The 19003-nt window shown below is 46.9% G+C and overlaps 1 protein-coding gene and 1 non-coding gene across 9 annotated transcripts in view; both read right to left on the reverse strand.

The window, feature by feature from the left end:
• Positions 1-1026: 1026 nt before the first annotated feature.
• DENND2A (DENN domain containing 2A) overlaps positions 1027-19003 on the reverse strand; it is a 103004-nt gene continuing 85027 nt past the window's right edge. For 6 of the 8 annotated variants that reach the window (XM_072777437.1, XM_072777439.1, XM_072777434.1 and 3 more), the window contains 6 exons: positions 16155-16332; positions 14662-14703; positions 6511-6628; positions 5690-5935; positions 3916-4002; positions 1027-2854 (listed from right to left, as the gene is read on the reverse strand). In XM_072777437.1, the coding sequence (XP_072633538.1) occupies positions 2823-2854; positions 3916-4002; positions 5690-5935; positions 6511-6628; positions 14662-14703; positions 16155-16332 (703 nt within the window). In that variant the 3' untranslated portion in view covers positions 1027-2822. The remainder of the gene's footprint in view (positions 2855-3915; positions 4003-5689; positions 5936-6510; positions 6629-14661; positions 14704-16154; positions 16333-19003) is intronic. The other 2 variants (XM_072777440.1, XM_072777435.1) reach the window with 1 other exon arrangement.
• LOC140605557 (U6 spliceosomal RNA) lies at positions 11470-11576 on the reverse strand. The gene has a single exon (XR_012008198.1). It is a non-coding gene; the product is annotated as a U6 spliceosomal RNA (small nuclear RNA).

Here is a 19003-nt window from a genome sequence, read left to right on the forward strand (position 1 = left end):
GCATTAGACGACTGCATTTTTGGACAGATGCTCTGTGTGTGGTGAGACACGAAGGCTGGGGGCAGGGATCTGGTCTAGCCCACTGGGCCTTACAGCCGCACTTTGTTTCTGAACCCAAACCCTGCTATCCATCCAGAATCTGTCCTAAACTGTGAGCTGGGATTACAACTCTGTTTCTCTTGCTTTTGACACTCCCTAGCCTAACTACCACTTTGCAAGTTGTTCACAACTTTTCAGTTGATTTAGTTTAAATGTAAGCAGAGCAGGATGGGAGGAATACTGGAATACTGTAAAGATGGGTAGGTGGGCTCTCCAGGGTCCGATAACAGTCTCTTCTTGACCTGAGTGCTGCTTACACGGGTATGATCATTTGCAAAAGTCTGTTACGTTGTATACTCATGATCTGGGCACTTTTCTGTATGTCTATTTCACTTTAGGCAAAAAATGTAGATAAGGCAATGTACTAAGATGCTTAAACAAAGTTGCTTTTCTATTTTTTAATTTATATTTTATTTACTTATTTTTTAAACATTTTATTTATTTATTTATTTATGAGAGACACACAGAGAGAGGCAGAGACATAGGCAGAGGAGGAGCAGGCTCCATGCAGGGAGCCCGATGCAAGACTCGATCCCAGATCCCTGGATCATGCCCCGAGTCAAAGGCAGATGCTCAACCCCTGAGCCACCCAGGCATCCCCAAAGTTGCTTTTCTCAATGCTCTTTATGGTATTAAAAACTGGAAATAGGGTGCCTCGGTGGCTCAGTGGTTGAGCATCTGCCTTTGGCCCAGGACGTGATCCTGGAGTCCTGGGATCAAGTTCCGCATCAGGCTCCTTGCAGGGAGCCTGCTTCTCCCTCTGCTTATGCCTCTGCCTCTCTCTGTGTCTCTTGTGAATAAATAAATAAAATCTTTAAAAACAAAACAAAACAAACCTGGAAACAGCCTGCATACATAAGAGTAGAGGATTGGTAAAAATAACTTCTAATACGTCTATAAAATAGAGTGTTACAGAGTCATTAGAAATGTTGACAAAATTGTATTTATTTACTTGGAGGTGTTAAGTAAACAATATGAAATAAGTTAGAAAAGAAGGTATATTCCAAAATATTAAAAGTGATCATCTCTGGACAGAATACTGGTATCATAAAATTAACTAATCTGAGGAGCTTGTCAGGTACGAATTCCTGAGCCTCTAACACTCAGATTCCCCCACCCCAGTCTCACCACACATACCTACCCAGGCTAACTGTGGTGCACAGCCTGGTTCCAACCATTTTGGGGGCCTTGGACCCCTTTGAGACTCTGATATAAACTACGGATCCTCTCTCCTCAGAAACAAATGGATGCACCAAGTCTTAGCTGTAACTTGCAAGGGGGAGAGGGTCATCCGGGACCCCAGGTAAGACCCTCTACTGTAGAGAGATCAACTGTGCCATCATTTTCCTCCTGTTCTTTTTTCCTCCCCACTTAGAAGACCCCTTGCTCCCAACTCCCTAAAGGAGAGAATCTCTGCCAAGTGGCACAGGCCCTTGGGCCATTGCCCAGGTCAGAGCACATCCCTTTTGTGGGGACCTTTTTGTGGGGACAGCAGGTGTCATCCAGAGGGGATCCGCTGGTGCGATGTGCAAGCAGCAGGGTTGGCCGCAGTGCTGCCCACCTTCTCTTCCTGCATCTTTGCTGCGACCCTTGCAGGACCGGACTTGGGGTGCAGCCTTTTCCCCTACCTCATTGCTTCTGGTCCCAGGGAGGCAAGCCGCCTAGCTGGCACAGTCTGATGAAGGCAACCCCCTGGTAAACATCAACACCGCAAGCCTCTCCATTCATTCTGCACATGTACCATTTCATTTATGCTAGTCTGGGTCCCTACAATGAGATGGGGAACTGTCCATACAATATTAATGGGAATAGGGTCAAGGCTGCGGCTTACATATTTTAAGGACCCCAAGCATATTTTATTAACAGATCTTATGAGGAGATCTCTTTTTTGTGTGTTCCTCCTAAAAGTCACAGACTGCTCCGGCAATGGGTGGATCTATGGCTTCCAAGAGAAAAAAGGCCACCGGGAAGTGTCAGGTCCATCCGGGATAAGAGTGGGTAGCACGAAAAATGGCCTCGGCCACCAGGTGGCATCACTGGCTGGGCCTCGAAGTGGAGCTCTTCCCAGGAAGCCCAAGGCCTCTCGTGTTCCCCTTCTTCCTTCAGACCGATGTAAGGGCACTGCACACACAGGCCAATGCTTTCCCTCGGAGGACTTGCGCCCTGATACCCATGAGCACAAGTGCTGCAGGACCGCCACAGTCCTCCTCCCCTAAACACCTGCGTTTGTCCCCAGCTCTACCCGCAGGAGTGCCTTGTTTCTGGGTCCTTGGTCACTGCTCCCACCCTCCTCCTCTCCTCTTGGCTTCAGAGCCCAGCTGCCAGGCAGGATGAACCAGGGCACAATGGTATAGGGCAGGAGACAGTTTTCTTAGCCCTGGCATAATAAAAAGAAAACCCAAACACTTTTCTTTCTTTTAATACCTAAGATTAAAAATATTTAAAAAAATCCCAAACCCGACAACCCAAACAATCCATTTGAATGTTGGTGACCTGCCTGGTTTCGGGTTCTCTTTCCAGTGCTGTTCTGAAGAAGCTGCCCCCGCTGGGCAGCTCTTGGGCCCTCAGTCCTGGGGAGGCCTGGTGACAGTCAGAAGCCATCCTAGTCTGTAGCCCCACTGGCGACAACCAGGATCCAGCATTTCAGAAAGGCCACTAGGACTGTTTTTTTAAAAATATGGTTGCAACTTGGAGGAAGCTTTTCCTTTAGGCTGAGCTGAAGGTTATTTCTTGTGGAGAAACTTCATCTTATTGCCTAAAAAAAAAGAGAGAAAGAGAACATTTCACTAGGCAGACAAAAGTTAAACCCTACCCTTTCCAGGACGTATGTGGGGAGAATGACTGTGGCCTCTCATGCCACCTCTGGAGCCTTGCCTCATGTACCTCCCCAGCACAAAGGGATCTTCCTCAGATGTGAGGAGGTTTGTTCATTTTTTTCAAATTTATTTATTCATGAGAAACATACAGAGAGAGATGCACAGACATAGAGACAGAAACAAGATTCCTCGCATGGAGCCTGATGCAGGACTCAATCCCAGGACCCCAGGATCACAACCTGAGCCAAAGACAGATGCTCAACCACTGAGCCACCCAGGTGTCCCATGTGGGGAGGTTTGAAAGGAAGAACGTCAGAGCTGTAGAGGAGCATTTGCTCCAGGAAGGTGACACAGGAAGCAATGAATGTAACGTGTCCTTGAGGAGCCACATGAGGAGAAACCCCCAGCAGCACGGGAAGGTAGGAAGGCCTTCTCCAGGAAACCATCTGTCCCATGCAAGGCACGAATACGGCCCACTGACAGCTCCTCCTGTGTTCCTTATCATCCTCAATTAAACCAAAGTCCTTAGTAATTCCTTTGATTTTTTTAAATTTTATTTTTTATAGTAATCTCTACACCTAATGTGGGGCTTGAACTCACAATCCCTGAGATCAAGGTTGCACATTCCACTGACTGAGCCAAAGCCCTTATAATTCTTACATTCCCACTTTTAAGGCTATTTGGAGGCTGGTCCAGGTCTTCCCTGCCAGATACCCCCTTTGGTTCCCCTCAGGCTTAAGCTCAAGTCCCCAGCAGATTTAAGAGTGTGGGAGAGAAGAGTGAAGGAAGATAGCGGGAGGGCCCAGGGGCCAGTGAAGCAGGGAGGGGTCCTCTGTGTCCCTTGTCTACCCTTTGGGGCCGGAGTAGACAGGATGTTAAAATGCCGATGCCACAGTCACAGCCAGCTCTGCATTACTGAGCACCCGCCCAGGTGGAGGGAAGCCACCGGGACTCTGTGGACCAGAGGCTGGTGACGGGGAACGAGACTGCAGGGTCTTACCAAGTCCCTTCAGGAACTTATTGACACCACTGTGTTCTCCACTGGGGAGTGTTTCCAAGTATTCTTGGGCTCGGACCTCAAACAGACCTGTTGGCAAGAGAAATCCCAGCCATTTTAGTTCCTTCTCTCTCCCTCTCTGCTAAACATATTCATTTCCCTACTGCCATAAAAAAAGAAACCTTGCTTCTGAGACGAGCTGCTCCTATAAACATGCTCCGAATCAGAAGGTTTATGAGGGTTTTTATTGCCCTTATAATTGCCCAGCCTTGTGCAATAACTGTCTTTGGAAGACTGTAAAGCTAGCTCATACATGAAATCCTATTTTTATTCAACAAACACCTTCCAAGTGTCTATACTGTGCCAGGCACGCAGTTTCACAGATGAACCAGACGGCCCTGGCTTTCAGGACTCCTGTAGTCTCCCTTTTCCTCAGTCTCCCCTAAGAGGAACACTGGCCAGGTGGTTGAGCTTCCTGGGAATCCGTCTGCTATCTGTCAGCTCAGGAAGGCCAGACAGGCACCTCAGAGGTGCCTTCAGCTGCTACCAGGGTGTGAGCCTCAGCTACTGTCTTCCTTTCTCCCTCATCTTCCCTGACAGGGGATGCCTTCCATGCTACTTTTAAGCTTTTGTATCTCAACCTTTCCATCAGATAGTGATCTGGAAGCAGATGTTCTCGTAAGCAGAGCAGAGCTTCGATTTCAAGGAATCCTGCCGTCAGCTGTGTGAGCCAGGCTCTAATCAATTTCCGTTTGTCTCTTCAGATACCACTCCTCAGAATAGCTGGAGTGTGGCCAGCCTCTGCTTTTACTTTGCAAAGAGCTCCAGGAATGTAAGGCTTCGGTTCCTTCCCCCAGCCTTTGCCATCACAGCACCGGAGGACCCACACCAAGGCCTGGGGCCAGAGGCTCTCCTGAGACCCTCTCTGCTCTCCCTGCCCACCGCGCTGGCTTCTCCCCACACTGTGGTAAGCATCTACCCCACCCAGGTCTAATTCCCATCAGTGCTAGACTTTACCAACATTTCTAGCTTTTCGATTCCCAAAAGGACTTAAGATGATGCAAGAAAGAGAGGGGAGTAATTTGATCCTCCTTCACATATTTCCCCTCCTCCAGCCCTGGAAGTGTGATGGAACCCAGCCAAAGGGGACAGGAAAGGTAAGGAGAGAAGAGTGCAGGAGGGGACCGGGCAGGTTCCCTGGTGAGATGAGCCACAAGCTCCCCAAGTTGGGAGAGTCTCTGCTGTCCTACCTCTGGTGTGGCCAGTCCGGCTGAGTGTGAGGAGGCAGTGACACAGAGTAAGGGGCACAGCCATCCTCTCTCTCCCCGTTCCATTCTAGCCGGCTCCTGCCTAGGGCCACATTCCGGGGAAACCGGGAGGAAAGATGGGAAGAAGGGAGGAAAGGCCTGAGGAGAAGATGAGGGGCCGGCGAGAGATAGGAAAGCATGTTCTCCAGAGTTGTATCAAGTTGGAAAGATGGAACAAAAAAAAAAAAAAAAAAAAGAAAGATGGAACAAAAGGAGAACCTGCCACCAGAAGCTGGAATGTGGTTCTGGGAGAGGTTGTGAGAAGGGAAAGAGATGGCCAGAGAAGACAGGCAAGACACTGGGGCAGTGTGACCAGCTCCAAGGGGGCAAGAAGGAACCTTCTCTGAAGGGGGCCGGGCTGCTGCTTCCACCTGCGCCCTGGACCCATGACCTTCCTTCCTGCTCCTCTGCCTCTTGGGGCCTGGTATCTCTAGCTGCCTAGGGCCCCCACATAGAAGGTACCCCCTAACCTTTGGCATCCTGCTGGCGTAGCTCTCGCTCCTGGATGAAGCCCCGAAAGGTCTGGGTCTCCATGAAAACCTCCAGGAAGCGGCGGAGGCTCTTGGAGGAGACAGCTTTGCGGAAGGCCTCTCTCTGCAGGGTCCTCTCCTCGCGCTCGCCCGCTGTCAGGAACAAGGAGTAGTGGCCCACGATCTCCACAAAGAAGCGGACAAAGGCCTCGGACACCACCTCATTCAAGGGACTGGCCTCCGGGCCTGAGCAGAGTAAGGACGGGTCAGCACTGGTGAGGGCAGAGGGCAGGGGCAGAGCACAGATAGCCCACAGGCACAAGTAACTACTAAAGCGAGTCATAATCTTCCGTGACAAAGGTTACCCAGAGTAATGAAACCATCTCTTCTCCCCACTTTATTTGAGCATTTTAGGGCCAAAATGGGGGAGGTGGGAAACTCTCACAATTCTTTTTTTTCTAAGATTTTATTTATTTATTCATGAGAGACACGCAGAGAGAGGCAGAGATGTAGGCAGAGGGAGGCTCCCTGCAGGGAGCCTGATGCAGAATTCGATCCCAGGACCCAAGGATCACACCCTGAGCCGAAGGCAGACGCTTAACCAATGAGCCACCCAGGCATCCCTCTTTCTCACAATTAATTGTTAGCATAAGACCCAGACAAAGGGCTCACACACCCAGTTTCTCTCCTTGCACGCCTCTCTGCGACAGTTTTCCTGCTTAACTCCATGCCACGTGGAAGGACTAGTCACCTGCCCATTTGCTGCCCAACTCTAAAGACGGAAGAGTGTTATGCAGTCTGGTAGGCGGCTGACCACTTACCACGCTTGCAGTCCAGGGGTCCTTCATCCTGGTCACTAGCCAGGTCATTCCTCTGCTCCAGAATGTGTTCCAGGGCTACCTGAAGCTTCCTGGGGAGAATGGAATCCTCATCATCCATCTGTAAAGCAGAAAAAAGCAGGTGGGCCAGTGCCCCAGTGCTTCTGGGGATGAGAGTGGCATCCTGGCCAGCAGGTCACACTGGATATGCTGCAGGGCAATCCTGGCAGTTTCTGTTTTAGTGGAAGAAACATGATTTAGAGATAGAGATCTGAGGTTTGAGTCTTGATCCCACATTTTATTTTTTATTTTTCCACATTTTATTTTTTAAAGATTTTATTTATTTATTCATGACAGACAGAGAGAGAGAGGCAGACTCCTTGTTGGGAGCCTGATGCGGGACTCAATCCTGGAACTCCAGAATCACGACCTGACCTGAGCTAAAGGCAGATGCTCAACCACTGAGTTACCCAGGCACCTCCATGATCCCACATTTTAAAAAGGTTTTATTTATTTAAGTAATCTCTACATCCTACGTGAGGCTCACACTCACAACCCTGAGACTGAGTCGCGTGCTCTTTCCACTGAGCCAGCGAGGCGTCCCTCTTGATTTCATTTTTTTACAAGCAATGTGAGCCTCAGTTTCCTCACCTGTAAAATCAGGTACTAATCAATATTTACTTCATTGTAAGGATTAAATGTTATATAGAAGACAGTGATGAAAGAATTTGAAAAATATATAAATAAATGGAAAGATATTCTGTGTTCACGAATTGGAAAAATCAGGGCAGCCCGGGTGGCTCAGCGGTTTAGCGCCGCCTTCAGTCCAAGGTGTGGTCCCGGAGACTTGGAATTGAGCCACATCAGGCTCCCTGCATGTAATGGAGCCTGCTTCTCTCTCTCTCTGCCTGTGTCTGTGCCTCTCTCTCCCGGTCTCTCATGAATAAATAAATAATATCTTAAAAAAAAAAAAAAAGAATTGGAAAAATCAACAGCTATCTATCTATAGATTCAGTGCAATCCCTACCAAAATTGCAATGGCTTTTTTTTTTTTTTTAAAAGATTTTTATTTGGGACTCTTGGGTGGCCCAGCAGTTAAGCACCTGCCTTTGGCCCAGGGTGTGATCCTGGAGTCCCGGGGATTGAGCCCCACATTGGACTCCCCGCAGGGAGCCTGCTTCTCCCTCTGCCTGCGTCTCTGCTTCTCTCTCTCACGAATAAATAAATCTTAAAAAACAAACAAACAAACAAGAAACAGTATGGGACTGACATGAAAACAGACACATAGATCAACGAAACAGTCAAGAGCCCAGAAATCAACCCATGCATACACGGTCAACTAATATTTGACAAGGGGGCTAAGAATTTAGTGGGGGTAATGATGGCCTTTTCAACAAATGGCCCCAGGAAATTCATGCAGAGGCATGAAATTGGATCCCTATCTCATACCATTCACAAACTTACACGTGAAACAGATTAAAGAGTTAAAGATAAGACCTGAGGGGGCCTGGGTGGCTCAGTCTTAAATGGCTGCCTTCAGTTCAGGTCATGATTTCATGGTCCTGGGATGGAGCCTGGAGTCAGGCTCCGTGCTCAGTAGGGAGTCTGCTTCTGCCTCTGCTCTCCAAAACCCCCTCATGTGCGCTCTTGCTCTCTCATTCTCTCTCTTTTTTTAAGATTTGTATTTTCCCATTCATGACAGGCAGAGAGAGAGAGAGAGAGAGAGAGAGAGAGAGAGGCAGAGACACAGGCAGACGAAGAAGCAGGTTCCACGCAAGGAGCCCAATGTGGGACACGATTCCGGATCCTGGGATCACGCCCCAAGCTGAAGGCAGATGCTCAACCCCTGAACCACCCAGGCATCTCTCTCTCTCAAATATTAAAAAAAAATAAATAAATAAAGATAAGACCTGAAACTGTAAAACTACTAGAAATAAACAGGGAAAAAACTCCTTGACATTGGTCTTGGCAATGCTTTTTGGATATGACACCAAAAGTTACAAGTAACAAAAGCAAAAACAAACAAGGACTACATCATGCTAAAAAGCTTCTGCACAGGATACAAAATCAGTGCACACAAATCAGTGGCATTTCTATACACTAACAATGAGACTAAAGAAAGAGAAATTAAGGAATCAATCCCATTTACAATTGCACCCAAAAGCATAAGATACTAGGAATAAACCTAACCAAAGAGGTAAAGGATCTATACCCTAAAAACTACAGAACACTTCTGAAAGAAATTGAGGAAGACACAAAGAGATGGAAAAAAATTCCATGCTCATGGACTGGAAGAATTAATATTGTGAAAATGTCAATGCTACCCAGGGCAATTTGCACATACAATGCAATCCCTATCAAAATACCATGGACTCTGGCAGCCTGGGTGGCGCGCAGCAGTTTAGCGCCGCCTGCAGCCCAGGGCGTGAACCTGGAGATCCGGGATCGAGTCCCACATCGGGCTCCCTGCATGGAGCCTGCTTCTCCCTCTGCCTCTCTCTCTCCTGCTCTGTATCTCTCATGATTAAATAAAATAAAATCTTAAAAAAAAATACCATGGACTTTCTTCAGAGAGTTGGAACAAATCATCTTAAGATTTGTGTGGAATCAGGGGTCCCTGGGTGGTGCAGCGGTTTGGCGCCTGCCTTTGGCCCAGGGCATGATCCTGGAGACCTGGGATCGAATCCCACGTCGGGCTCCCTGCATGGAGCTTGCTTCTCCCTCTGCCTGTGTCTCTGTCTCTCTCTCTCTCTTTCTCTCTCTGTGTGACTATCATGAATAAATAAATAAAATCTTAAAAAAAAAAAAAAGATTTGTGTGGAATCAGAAAAGACCTAGAATAGCCAGGGGAATACTGAAAAAGAAAACCAGAGCCGGGGGCATCACAATGCCAGATTTCAAGTTGTACTACAAAGCTGTGGTCATCAAGACAGTGTGGTACTGGCACAAAAACAGACACATAGATCAATGGAACAGAATAGAGAACCCAGAAATGGACCCTCAATTCTATGATCAACTAATACCCGGCAAAGCAGGAAAGACTATCCACTGGAAAAAGGACAGTCTCTTCAATAAATGGTGCTGGGAAAATTGGACAGTCACATGCAGAAGAACGAAACTAGACCATTCTCTTACACCAGACACAAAGATAAACTCAAAACGTATGAAAGACCTCAATGTGAGACAAGAATCCATTAAAATCCTAGAGGAGAACACAGGCAACACCCTTTTTGAATTTGGCCATAGCAACTTCTTGCAAGATACATCTATGAAGGCAACGGAAACAAAAGCAAAAATGAACTATTGGGACTTCATCAAGATAAAAGGCTCCTGGGGATCCCTGGGTGGCTCAGCGGTTTAGTGCTTGCCTTCGGCCTGGGGCATGATCCTGGAGTCCTGGGATCCAGTCCCACATCAGGCTCCCTGCATGGAGCCTGCTTCTCCCTCTGCCTGTGTCTCTGCCTCTCTCTTTCTCTCTCTCTCTCTCTCATGAATAAATAAATAAAATCTTAAAAAAAAAAAAAAAGATAAAAAGCTCCTGCACAGCAAAAGAAACAGTCAACAAAACTAAAAGACAACCTCCAGAATGGGAGAAGATATTTGCAAATGACATATCAGATAAAGGGCTAGTATCCAAGATCTATAAAGAACTTATTAAACTCAACAGTAAAGAAACAATCCAATCGTGAAATGGGCAAAAGACATGAGCAGAAATCTCACAGAGGAAGACATACACATGGCCAACAAGCACATGATGAAATGCTCCGCATCACTGGCCATCAGGGAAACACAACGCAAAACCACAATGAGATACCACCTCACACCAGTGAGAATGGGGAAAATTAACAAGGCAGGAAACCACAAATGTTGGAGAGGATGTGGAGAAAGGGCAACCCTCTTGCACTGTTGGTGGGAATGCGAACTGGTGCAGCCACTCTGGAAAACTGTGTGGAGGTTCCTCAAAGAGTTAAAAATAGACCTGCCCTACGACCCAGCAATTGCACTGCTGGGGATTTACCCCAAAGATACAGATGCAGCAGTGAAACGGCAGGACACCCGCACCCCAATGTTTATAGCAGCAATGTCCACAATAGCCAAACTGTGGAAGGAGCCCCGGTGTCCATCAAAGGATGAATGGATGAAGAAGATGTGGTCTCTGTATACTATGGAATATTACTCAGCCATCAGAAAGGACGAATACCCACCATTTGCTTCAACGTGGATGTAACTGGAGGGTATTATGCTGAGTGAAATAAGTCAGTTGGAGAAAGACAAACATTACATGGTCTCATTCATTTGAGGAATATAAAAAATAGTGAAAGAGATTAAAGGGGAAAGGAGAGGGGGATCCCTGGGTGGCTCAGCGGTTTAGTGCCCGCCTTCGGCCCAGGGTGTGATCCTGGAGACCTGGCATTGAGTCCTGCATTGGGCTCCCTGCATGGAGCCTGCTTTTCCCTTTGCCTGTGTGTCTGCCTCTCTCTCTGTCTCTCATGAATAAATAAATAAAATATTTTTTAAAAGGGGTGGGGAGAGAGAAAGGAGTGAAAATATCAGTGAGGGTGAACCTAACTCTGGGAAACGAGCAAGGGGTGGTGGAAAGGGAGGTGGGTGGGGGGTTGGGGTGACTGGGTGATGGGCACTGAGTGGGGCACTTGACAGGATGAGCACTGGGTGATATGCTATATGTTGGCAAATCAAACTCCGATACAAAAAAAAAAGCTTCTGAACAGTGAAAGAAACCATCAGAAATAGATGTACACTTGTGCACTGTTGGGAGGAATGTGAATTAGTGCAGCGGCTATGGAAAACAGTATGGAGGTTCCGCAAAAAATTAAAAATAGAACTGCCATATGATTTAGTAATCCCACTTCTTGGTATATATCTGAAGGAAATGAAATCATCAATTTTTTTAAATTTTTTTATTATTTATTATTTTTTATTTTATTTATTTATTTATTTATTTAAAATATGGAACGCTTCACGAATTTGTGTGTCATCCTTGTGCAGGGGCCATGCTAATCTTCTCTGTATCGTTCCAATTTTAGTATATGTGCTGCCGAAGCGAGCACTTTTTTTATTATTTTTTAAAGTGGCTCAGCGGTTTAGCGCCTGTCTTCGGCTGAGGGCCTGATCCTGGAGACCAGGGATCAAGTATGGCATTGGGCTCCCTGCACAGAGCCTGCTTTTCCCTCTGCCTGTGTCTCTGCCTCTCTCTCTCTCTCATGAATAAATAAAATCTTTAAAAAAAATTATTAAAAGGCAGATGCTCAACCACTGAGCCACCCAGTACCTCTTTAGTTTTTTTTTTTTTTTTTTTTTTTAGAGAAAGTGCGGGAGGGGAGGGGCAGAGAGAGAGGGAGAGAGAGAATCATAAGCGGGCTCCACACAGAGCTCAATCTCACCACCCTGAGATCATGACCTGAGCTGAAATCAAGAGTCAGACACTTAACTGACTGAGCCACCCAGGCGCCCTGAAATCACTATCTTGAAGACATATCTGCACCCTTATACTCATCACAGCGCTATTTGCAAAGGCTAAGGCATGGAAACAACCTAAGTGTTCATTTGTGGATGAATGAATAAAGAAAATATGATTGTGTGTGTATGTATACACACATGATATATATATATACATACACATGCACACAATGGAATGCATATACACATATATACACATATAATAGAATTATTAGGCAGTTATAAATAAAAGGAAATCCTTGGGATGCCCGGGTGGCTCAGCGGTTTAGCGTTGCCTTCAGCCCAGGGCGTGATCCCAGAGACCGGGATTGAGTCCCACATCGGGCTCCCTGCAGGGAGCCTGCTTCTCCTTCTGCCTGTGTCTCTGCCTCTCTCTGTGTGTCTCTCATGAATAAATAAACAAAATCTTAAAAAAAAAAACAACCATGAACATGACAGGACTTTCCAGCAGGATGGCAATGCCAAGTTTAAAACCAATTCACCAGAACGCCTGGAAAACCTTTCTGTAATGATTCTTTGCAAGATCTGATAGGATTTAGCCCTCTTTGACAAGTGATAACAAGAAAGTGTATTTTTTTAAAAAAGATTTTAGTTATTTATTCATGAGAGACACAGAGAGAGAGGGGCAGAGACAGAAGTAGACATCCTGTAGGGAGCCTGATGTGGGACTCGATCCAGGGACTCCAGGGTTACACCCAGGGCCAAAGGCAAGGCGCTCAACTGCTGAGCCACCCCGGCATCCCAGAAAATGTATTTTTAAAAAAGATTTTATTTATTTGGAAGAAAGGGGGAGGGAGAGAGAGAGAGAGCAAGCTCAGGAGCATGAGAGCACAAAAGCAGGGGGAAGGGCAGAGGGAGAGGGAGAACTGAGCAGGGAGCTCAATGTGGAGCTCAATCCCAGGACCATGGGATCATGACCTGACCAGAAGGCAGGCGCCCAACTGACTGAACCATCTGATGCCCTGATAATATATGAAAATATTAAAACAATTTAAGATCACTCATTCACTGTCTCCTTTTCAGTCTTCTACCCCAAGACAGCCAACATCCATGTTTTGGTGTTTTCCTCTCAATCTCTTTTATGGATTTTTTTTTTAATTTTTTATTTATTTATGATAGTCACACAGAGAGAGAGAGAGAGAGGCAGAGACACAGGCAGAGAGAGAAGCAGGCTCCATGCACCGGGAGCCCGATGTGGGATTCGATCCCGGGTCTCCAGGATCGCGCCCTGGGCCAAAGGCAGGCGCCAAACCACTGTGCCACCCAGGGATCCCTCAATCTCTTTTAGAGGCAGGTGCGCACACACACCTGTGCGTGCACACATGTGCACACACACACACACAGTTGACCCTTAAACAACATAGTTTTGAACTGCACAGGTCCAGTTATAGGCAAGTTTTTTTCAATAAATCCAGTACAGTCCTATGAGTTTTTTCTTTCTTATGATTTTCTTTATAGTATTTTCTTTCCTCTAGCTTAACTTACTGTAAGGAGACAGCATATAGTACATATAATATACAAAATATGTGCTGTTATCAATAAAGCTTTTGGCCAAGAGTAGGCTATCGGTAATTAAGTTGTTGGTAAATCAAAAGTTATACAGATTTTTAACTGCAGGGGGGGGTGGGGCACCTGTGTTAAGGGTCAAACGGTTTTTTTTTCTTTACTTTTAATAAAAAATAAGATCAAGACAATAATGTCTATAATCATGTGTCCTGATTTTTTCCACTTGATATAAACTTTGTTAACAGATATTTTTTTTTAAAATTTTTTTTTAATTTTTATTTATTTATGATAGTCACACAGAGAGAGAGAGAGAGGCAGAGACATAGGCAGAAGGAGATGCAGGCTCCATGCACCGGGAGCCCGACGTGGGACTCGATCCTGGGTCTCCAGGATCGCACCCTGGGCCAAAGGCAGGCACCAAACCGCTGCGCCACCCAGGGATCCCTGTTAACAGATATTTTTTTTTTTTTTTTTAACAGATATTTTTAAAAAACATTTTGAAAAAGATAAGCATCTATAGATATAACCTTTACAAAGCTTCTAATTGTTAGAAAACAATTTTGTGGCACAATACACAAAGACTAAATCCTTTGCCTAGCCCTTCCTCTTTGGCCCTTGCCTTCAGTCCTGTTCTCAGCCCAGCCCTGGCCAGGGATCACCCAAGCCCACTGGCCTGTTTTGTAATCCCAGGCCCATCAAGGAAGGAGCCTTTCCAGACCTGGAAACCTGTGTCCCAAATAGCAAAGAGGTGAAAAAAGAGCAGCAGGTTGGACCTGGCTTTTCTTTTTTTTTTATAGATTTTATTTATTTATTCATAAGAGACACACAGAGAGACAGAGAGGGGCAGAGACACAGGCAGAGGGAGAAGCAGGTTCCATGCAAGGAGCCGGATGTGGGACTCAATCCTGGGTCTCCAGGATCACACCCCGGGCTGCAGGCGGCGCTAAACCGCTGCGTCACGAGGGCTGCCCCCCCCCCTTTTTTTTAAGATTTTATTTATTTATTCATGAGAGACATAGAGGCAGAGACAGGCAAACGGAAAAGCAGGCTCCATGCAGGGAGGCCGATGTGGGACTCGATCCCGGGACTTCAGGACTACACCCTGGGCCGAAGGCAGGGGCCAAACCATTGAGCCACCCAGGGATCCCCGAAGCTGGCCTTTTTACTCACCTGTCTGAGGAAGCGATTATTGACGAGGTCGACCACAAGGACCTGCAAGATGAGGAAAAGGGCTGATTACTGTCACCAGGGCTTCCAGGGTATAGTGATAGACTCTTAGCCTTCTTCCTTCTTGGCATCCAGACAGGCAGCTGGGGTGGAAGGTGGAGTGGCCCATTTGTGGTTTCCTGACGTTGCCACTGTAGCCACAAATGATGAAGAGGGGAGGTAGGGGGTGGAGAAGAGCTTTCCAGAATTGCATGCTTTCAACACTGAAACCACAGGCTGGGCCATGTGTCTACCACAGACTGGACTCCTTGCCCCGTTCCCAGTCTGGCTAAGGCAGAGGCTCTGGGATGGATTTTTAGTGTGTGGGTTTTTAGAGGTGGGCGAAAGATGCTATAGGGCCCATTATTCCATTCCATTCAACTCTGTACTTCCCACTCCTAAGGGTCTCTCTCCTCCCAGCTACCCACTTGGCCTTGTCATTTCTCTTAGTGGGAGAGGAGGAGAGGAACCCAGAGGAGTGGATCCAACTAGAGAGTACAATCAAGCTGCAGGGGCTTAGAGAGGCAAGTCAGGGCTTCTTTCAGGTCTCAGCATGGGCCACTGGCTATGATGGAGGAAGAGCACAGGCCTGCACAGCCACCATGTTTTCACCAACAGCTGGAAACACAGACTGTAATACATCCCAGATGATGTACATATCCAGGAGCTGAGGCAGCTCTCTCCTTTCTTCTCAAACACACACGTGGGGTTAAACTGAGCCATTGCAGGAATCACAGGGTACCCAAACTCCTTGCCGTTCAGAAACACATGCTCAAAGACCTGTATGTGCTGGTGAATACTTTAGGCCTACCTAGGCAATTAGAGGAGCCACATCTGGGGGCTTGGGATGAATTTCAGGGACAGGCGTTCCCCTGGGGATTCAGAAGTTAGTGGTATCATTTAGGCCCCTATGGTTCCCTTGCTGACTGCTGGGAGACATCAGTACATGGGATAGAGATTATTTAGAGGAAGGGACTGGGGCTAAAGACCCACAGAAATGCCAGGTAGGACTTTCCTCATGTGGGTGTAACCTGAAAACCCAGAAGGGGATCATTAAAAACATTTTAGTGACTGTCTTTTTTCACATCAGTGTTTGTAGGGGCGCCATCTTCATCAGCTTTGTTATTAGTCCAAATATAAATTCCAGCAATTGTTAGCTCCTGTGTGCTTTCTTCCTCAGTGTTGGAAAGAGGTGGGAGGGCAGGATAGGGTGGATGGCTACTTACAGATCAAGTGTTTTAACATCTGGCTAAGTTGTGGATTGTTGCCTTTCTCCATGGGTGTTCAGGCCAGTGGGTTCATTTAGAGAAAACTGAATTTGCAGTCACCAAGGATCTACTGAAGCAGGCTTGGGGGTTGTATCCTCTGACGTGGCATGCTTGCGGTGCCTTAGCCAGCACCTCCCCTCTACCCTCTGGTCCCCACCAGAAGGGAATAGGGATGTCCCCAGAGCTCACCTCTTCCAGTGGAAGCTCCCTGAGCAGCGGCAGTGAGCTGGTGAGCAGCCCGATGAGGAAGGGGGTTGGTGAGCAGACGATGTCGATCATGGCAGGTGGCAGCACGGGGATGTAGGTGTGGTGCCAGGTGAAGGGGTAGATGACAGCCACCATGGCGTGGCAGCACTTGGACAGCGTGCTACAGCAGAAGGTAGAGAAGGGGAGATGGGGCAGATTCAGGGAAAGCTCTGGACAGGGCCTGCTCAGCCTCACAGGGTGGGCAGCCTCCGTGGAGGAGGCTGGAGAGAAATGTGGGCACTCCATCCCATAGGCATGTTTGTCAGAAAAGGTGTCATACACGTATTAGGTACATTATGTAACACAGTCCTAACACAGATTATCCAGGCACATGGAGCCTATGTGAGGCTTTAAGACACAGCTAGAAGGATGAATTTCATGCCTCAGCTAATTTTTGCTAGTGTTCCTTCACACGTGAGCTACATTCTTGTGACATTTTGATCATTCACTTCCACCCCTCTTTCCTAAAACCCTTCTATATCAACTAAAGTCTCTTTTCTCATGGATGCTTATGAATTTCTTATGCTTCTATATTCTAACACTAGCTTTCTCTTTGTTCTCTTCCACACATTTGCTCAGCCAAGCATGAACACCTAGGTGCAATCAAAAGAAATGGGGCAACTCTGGTATTTATATGGCAGCAGTCAGCTCCAAGGCTCTGTTGTGTAAAAGTGAAACTCATGTACAGTTACCCCTTACCCAGCATTCAAAACTTAAAAAAATAACAACACTGGGAGTCTCCCTTAAAGAAGAACAATCATGGAACAGCCTTTATTGGCAAGCCCCGAGCTCCTGTGATCCCTATCCCCCGTGCTCTGCGCGGATCCTGGGTTCATGCATAGATGACTAGCTGGATTACCCGGGACTATCAGCTGGAATGTCAGCCCCACCGTGCCACACACAGGGATGCCCAGCAGCCTCTCCAGGTGAGCAAGAGCTGACTTTCTCTTCTTCCCTGCATTTTCTTGTCACTGGTGAGCCTGCTGAGGGCAGACCCTCTCTGCTCCCATTCTAATATGCTGTTTCTAAAATGCCATGGGATTTAAAACTTCAGAAGCTTGTTAGAAATATCTGTAAGAATAAAATATAGGCAAGGGCCTCCTCTGGGTTCTCCTCTGATTATATTGCATCTTCCGCAGGGCACAGGCCCTGTAACCAGCATTTTGTTTGAGTGTTTGCACCAGTTCTCAGCTCTGCTCTGTTAGGCATAACTGCAAGGGAGCAGAGCCGGATAGATGAATGCTTCCTTACTGGATTCCACTGACGTCAAGCACCTATACAGGCAGGCATACTTTGGAATTCTGTGCCAGAGTGCTGCAATCAAGCAAGTATCTCTATAAAGGCAGTCAAATGACTTTCTTTGTTTCCCAATGCATTTTTCCTAAGGCATCCATTTATCTTTTTTTTTTTTTTTAAAGATTTCATTTTATTATTTATTCATGAGAGAGAGAGAGAGAGGCAGAGACACAGGCAGAGGGAGAAGCAGGCTCCATGCAGGGAGCCCGACCCGGCCTCCATCCCCAGTCTCCAAGATCACACCCTGGGCTGAAGGCGGCGCTAAACCGCTGAGCCACCCGGCTGCCCGGCATCCCTTTCTCTTAGATATTCTGGAATGTAAATACTGTTAGTGACTTGCTCACCCTTTGTGTTTAATTTCCTTGATCACTGGGACACCTGGGTGGCTCAGCGGTTGAACCTTTCTGCCTTTGGCTCAGGGTGTGATCCTGGGGCACAGGGTTGAATCCCACATCGGGCTCCATGCATGGAGCCTGCTTCTCCCTCTGCCTGTCTCTCTGCCTCTCTGTGTGTCTCTCATGAATAAAATCTTACAAAAATGTTTTTTCTTGATCACTGAATGTGTGGAATTTACCTTGTTCTAAAACTTTTAAATTTTAGGACTAATCTGTCACTGTGTGAGCAGTATACAAAGTTGATCTGCTCGCTCGCATACTACAGTTGTGAGGACACAGCTGAGGAAACTAGGATGTTAAAATAAAAAGGGGATAGTTGGGCTAAAACAGGTCTTCTCAGACTACACCCTGCAGCCCATTACTGAGTCCTGAAATAATTTTAGTGGGCTGTAATCAGCATTAGAAATACCAAAAAAATAGATGAGAAGAGAGTATGCTGCATTTTGTTCCAGGTGTAAGTGACTACCTGTGTGCTTGCATGTGGTGTTTGCATTAAGTCTGAACGTGAGAGGCATTTCTCATGACACGGCCTGCAGTTAAAAGGGTCTGACGTCAATGATTTGGACCATAGAACAGGAGGCTGGAGGCAGGTGGACAGTGATAGTTCAGTTGGAATTCTGGTATGTGGGATGCCTGAGTGGCTCAGTGGTTGAGTGTGTCTGACTTTGGCTCAGGGCATGGTCCCAGAGTCTCAGGATCAAGTCCCAGGACAGAGTCCCATGTCAGGCTCCCTGTATGGAGCCTGCTTTTCCCTCTGCCTATGTCTCTGCTTCTCTGTGTGTCTCTCATGAATAAATAAATAAAATCTTTAAAAAAAAAAAGGAATTCTGGTATGTTCCATGTTTTACGAGGATGTTGGCTTTCATCCCCAAGTGACCAGGGGGACTTTAAGGACTGGAAGAAAGAATTCCCTGAATGGAGCCTCATGGATTAAAACCCATCTCTTCTGATAGCACATTTGCTATAAGCTCTTAAATGTGACGTGGAAGAAGTGTGGCTCCTGCGTGGGCTGCGGCGGTGGGAGCTGTCATGCAGAGCCCATGTCAGCAGTCTCTGAAGCTTTTCACTTCCACTTGCTCCCTAACAGAGAATTCAAATGCA

The sequence above is a fragment of the Canis lupus genome, chromosome 15, assembly GCF_048164855.1.
Source record: "Canis lupus baileyi chromosome 15, mCanLup2.hap1, whole genome shotgun sequence".
NCBI classification, from domain to species: Eukaryota; Metazoa; Chordata; class Mammalia; order Carnivora; family Canidae; genus Canis; species Canis lupus.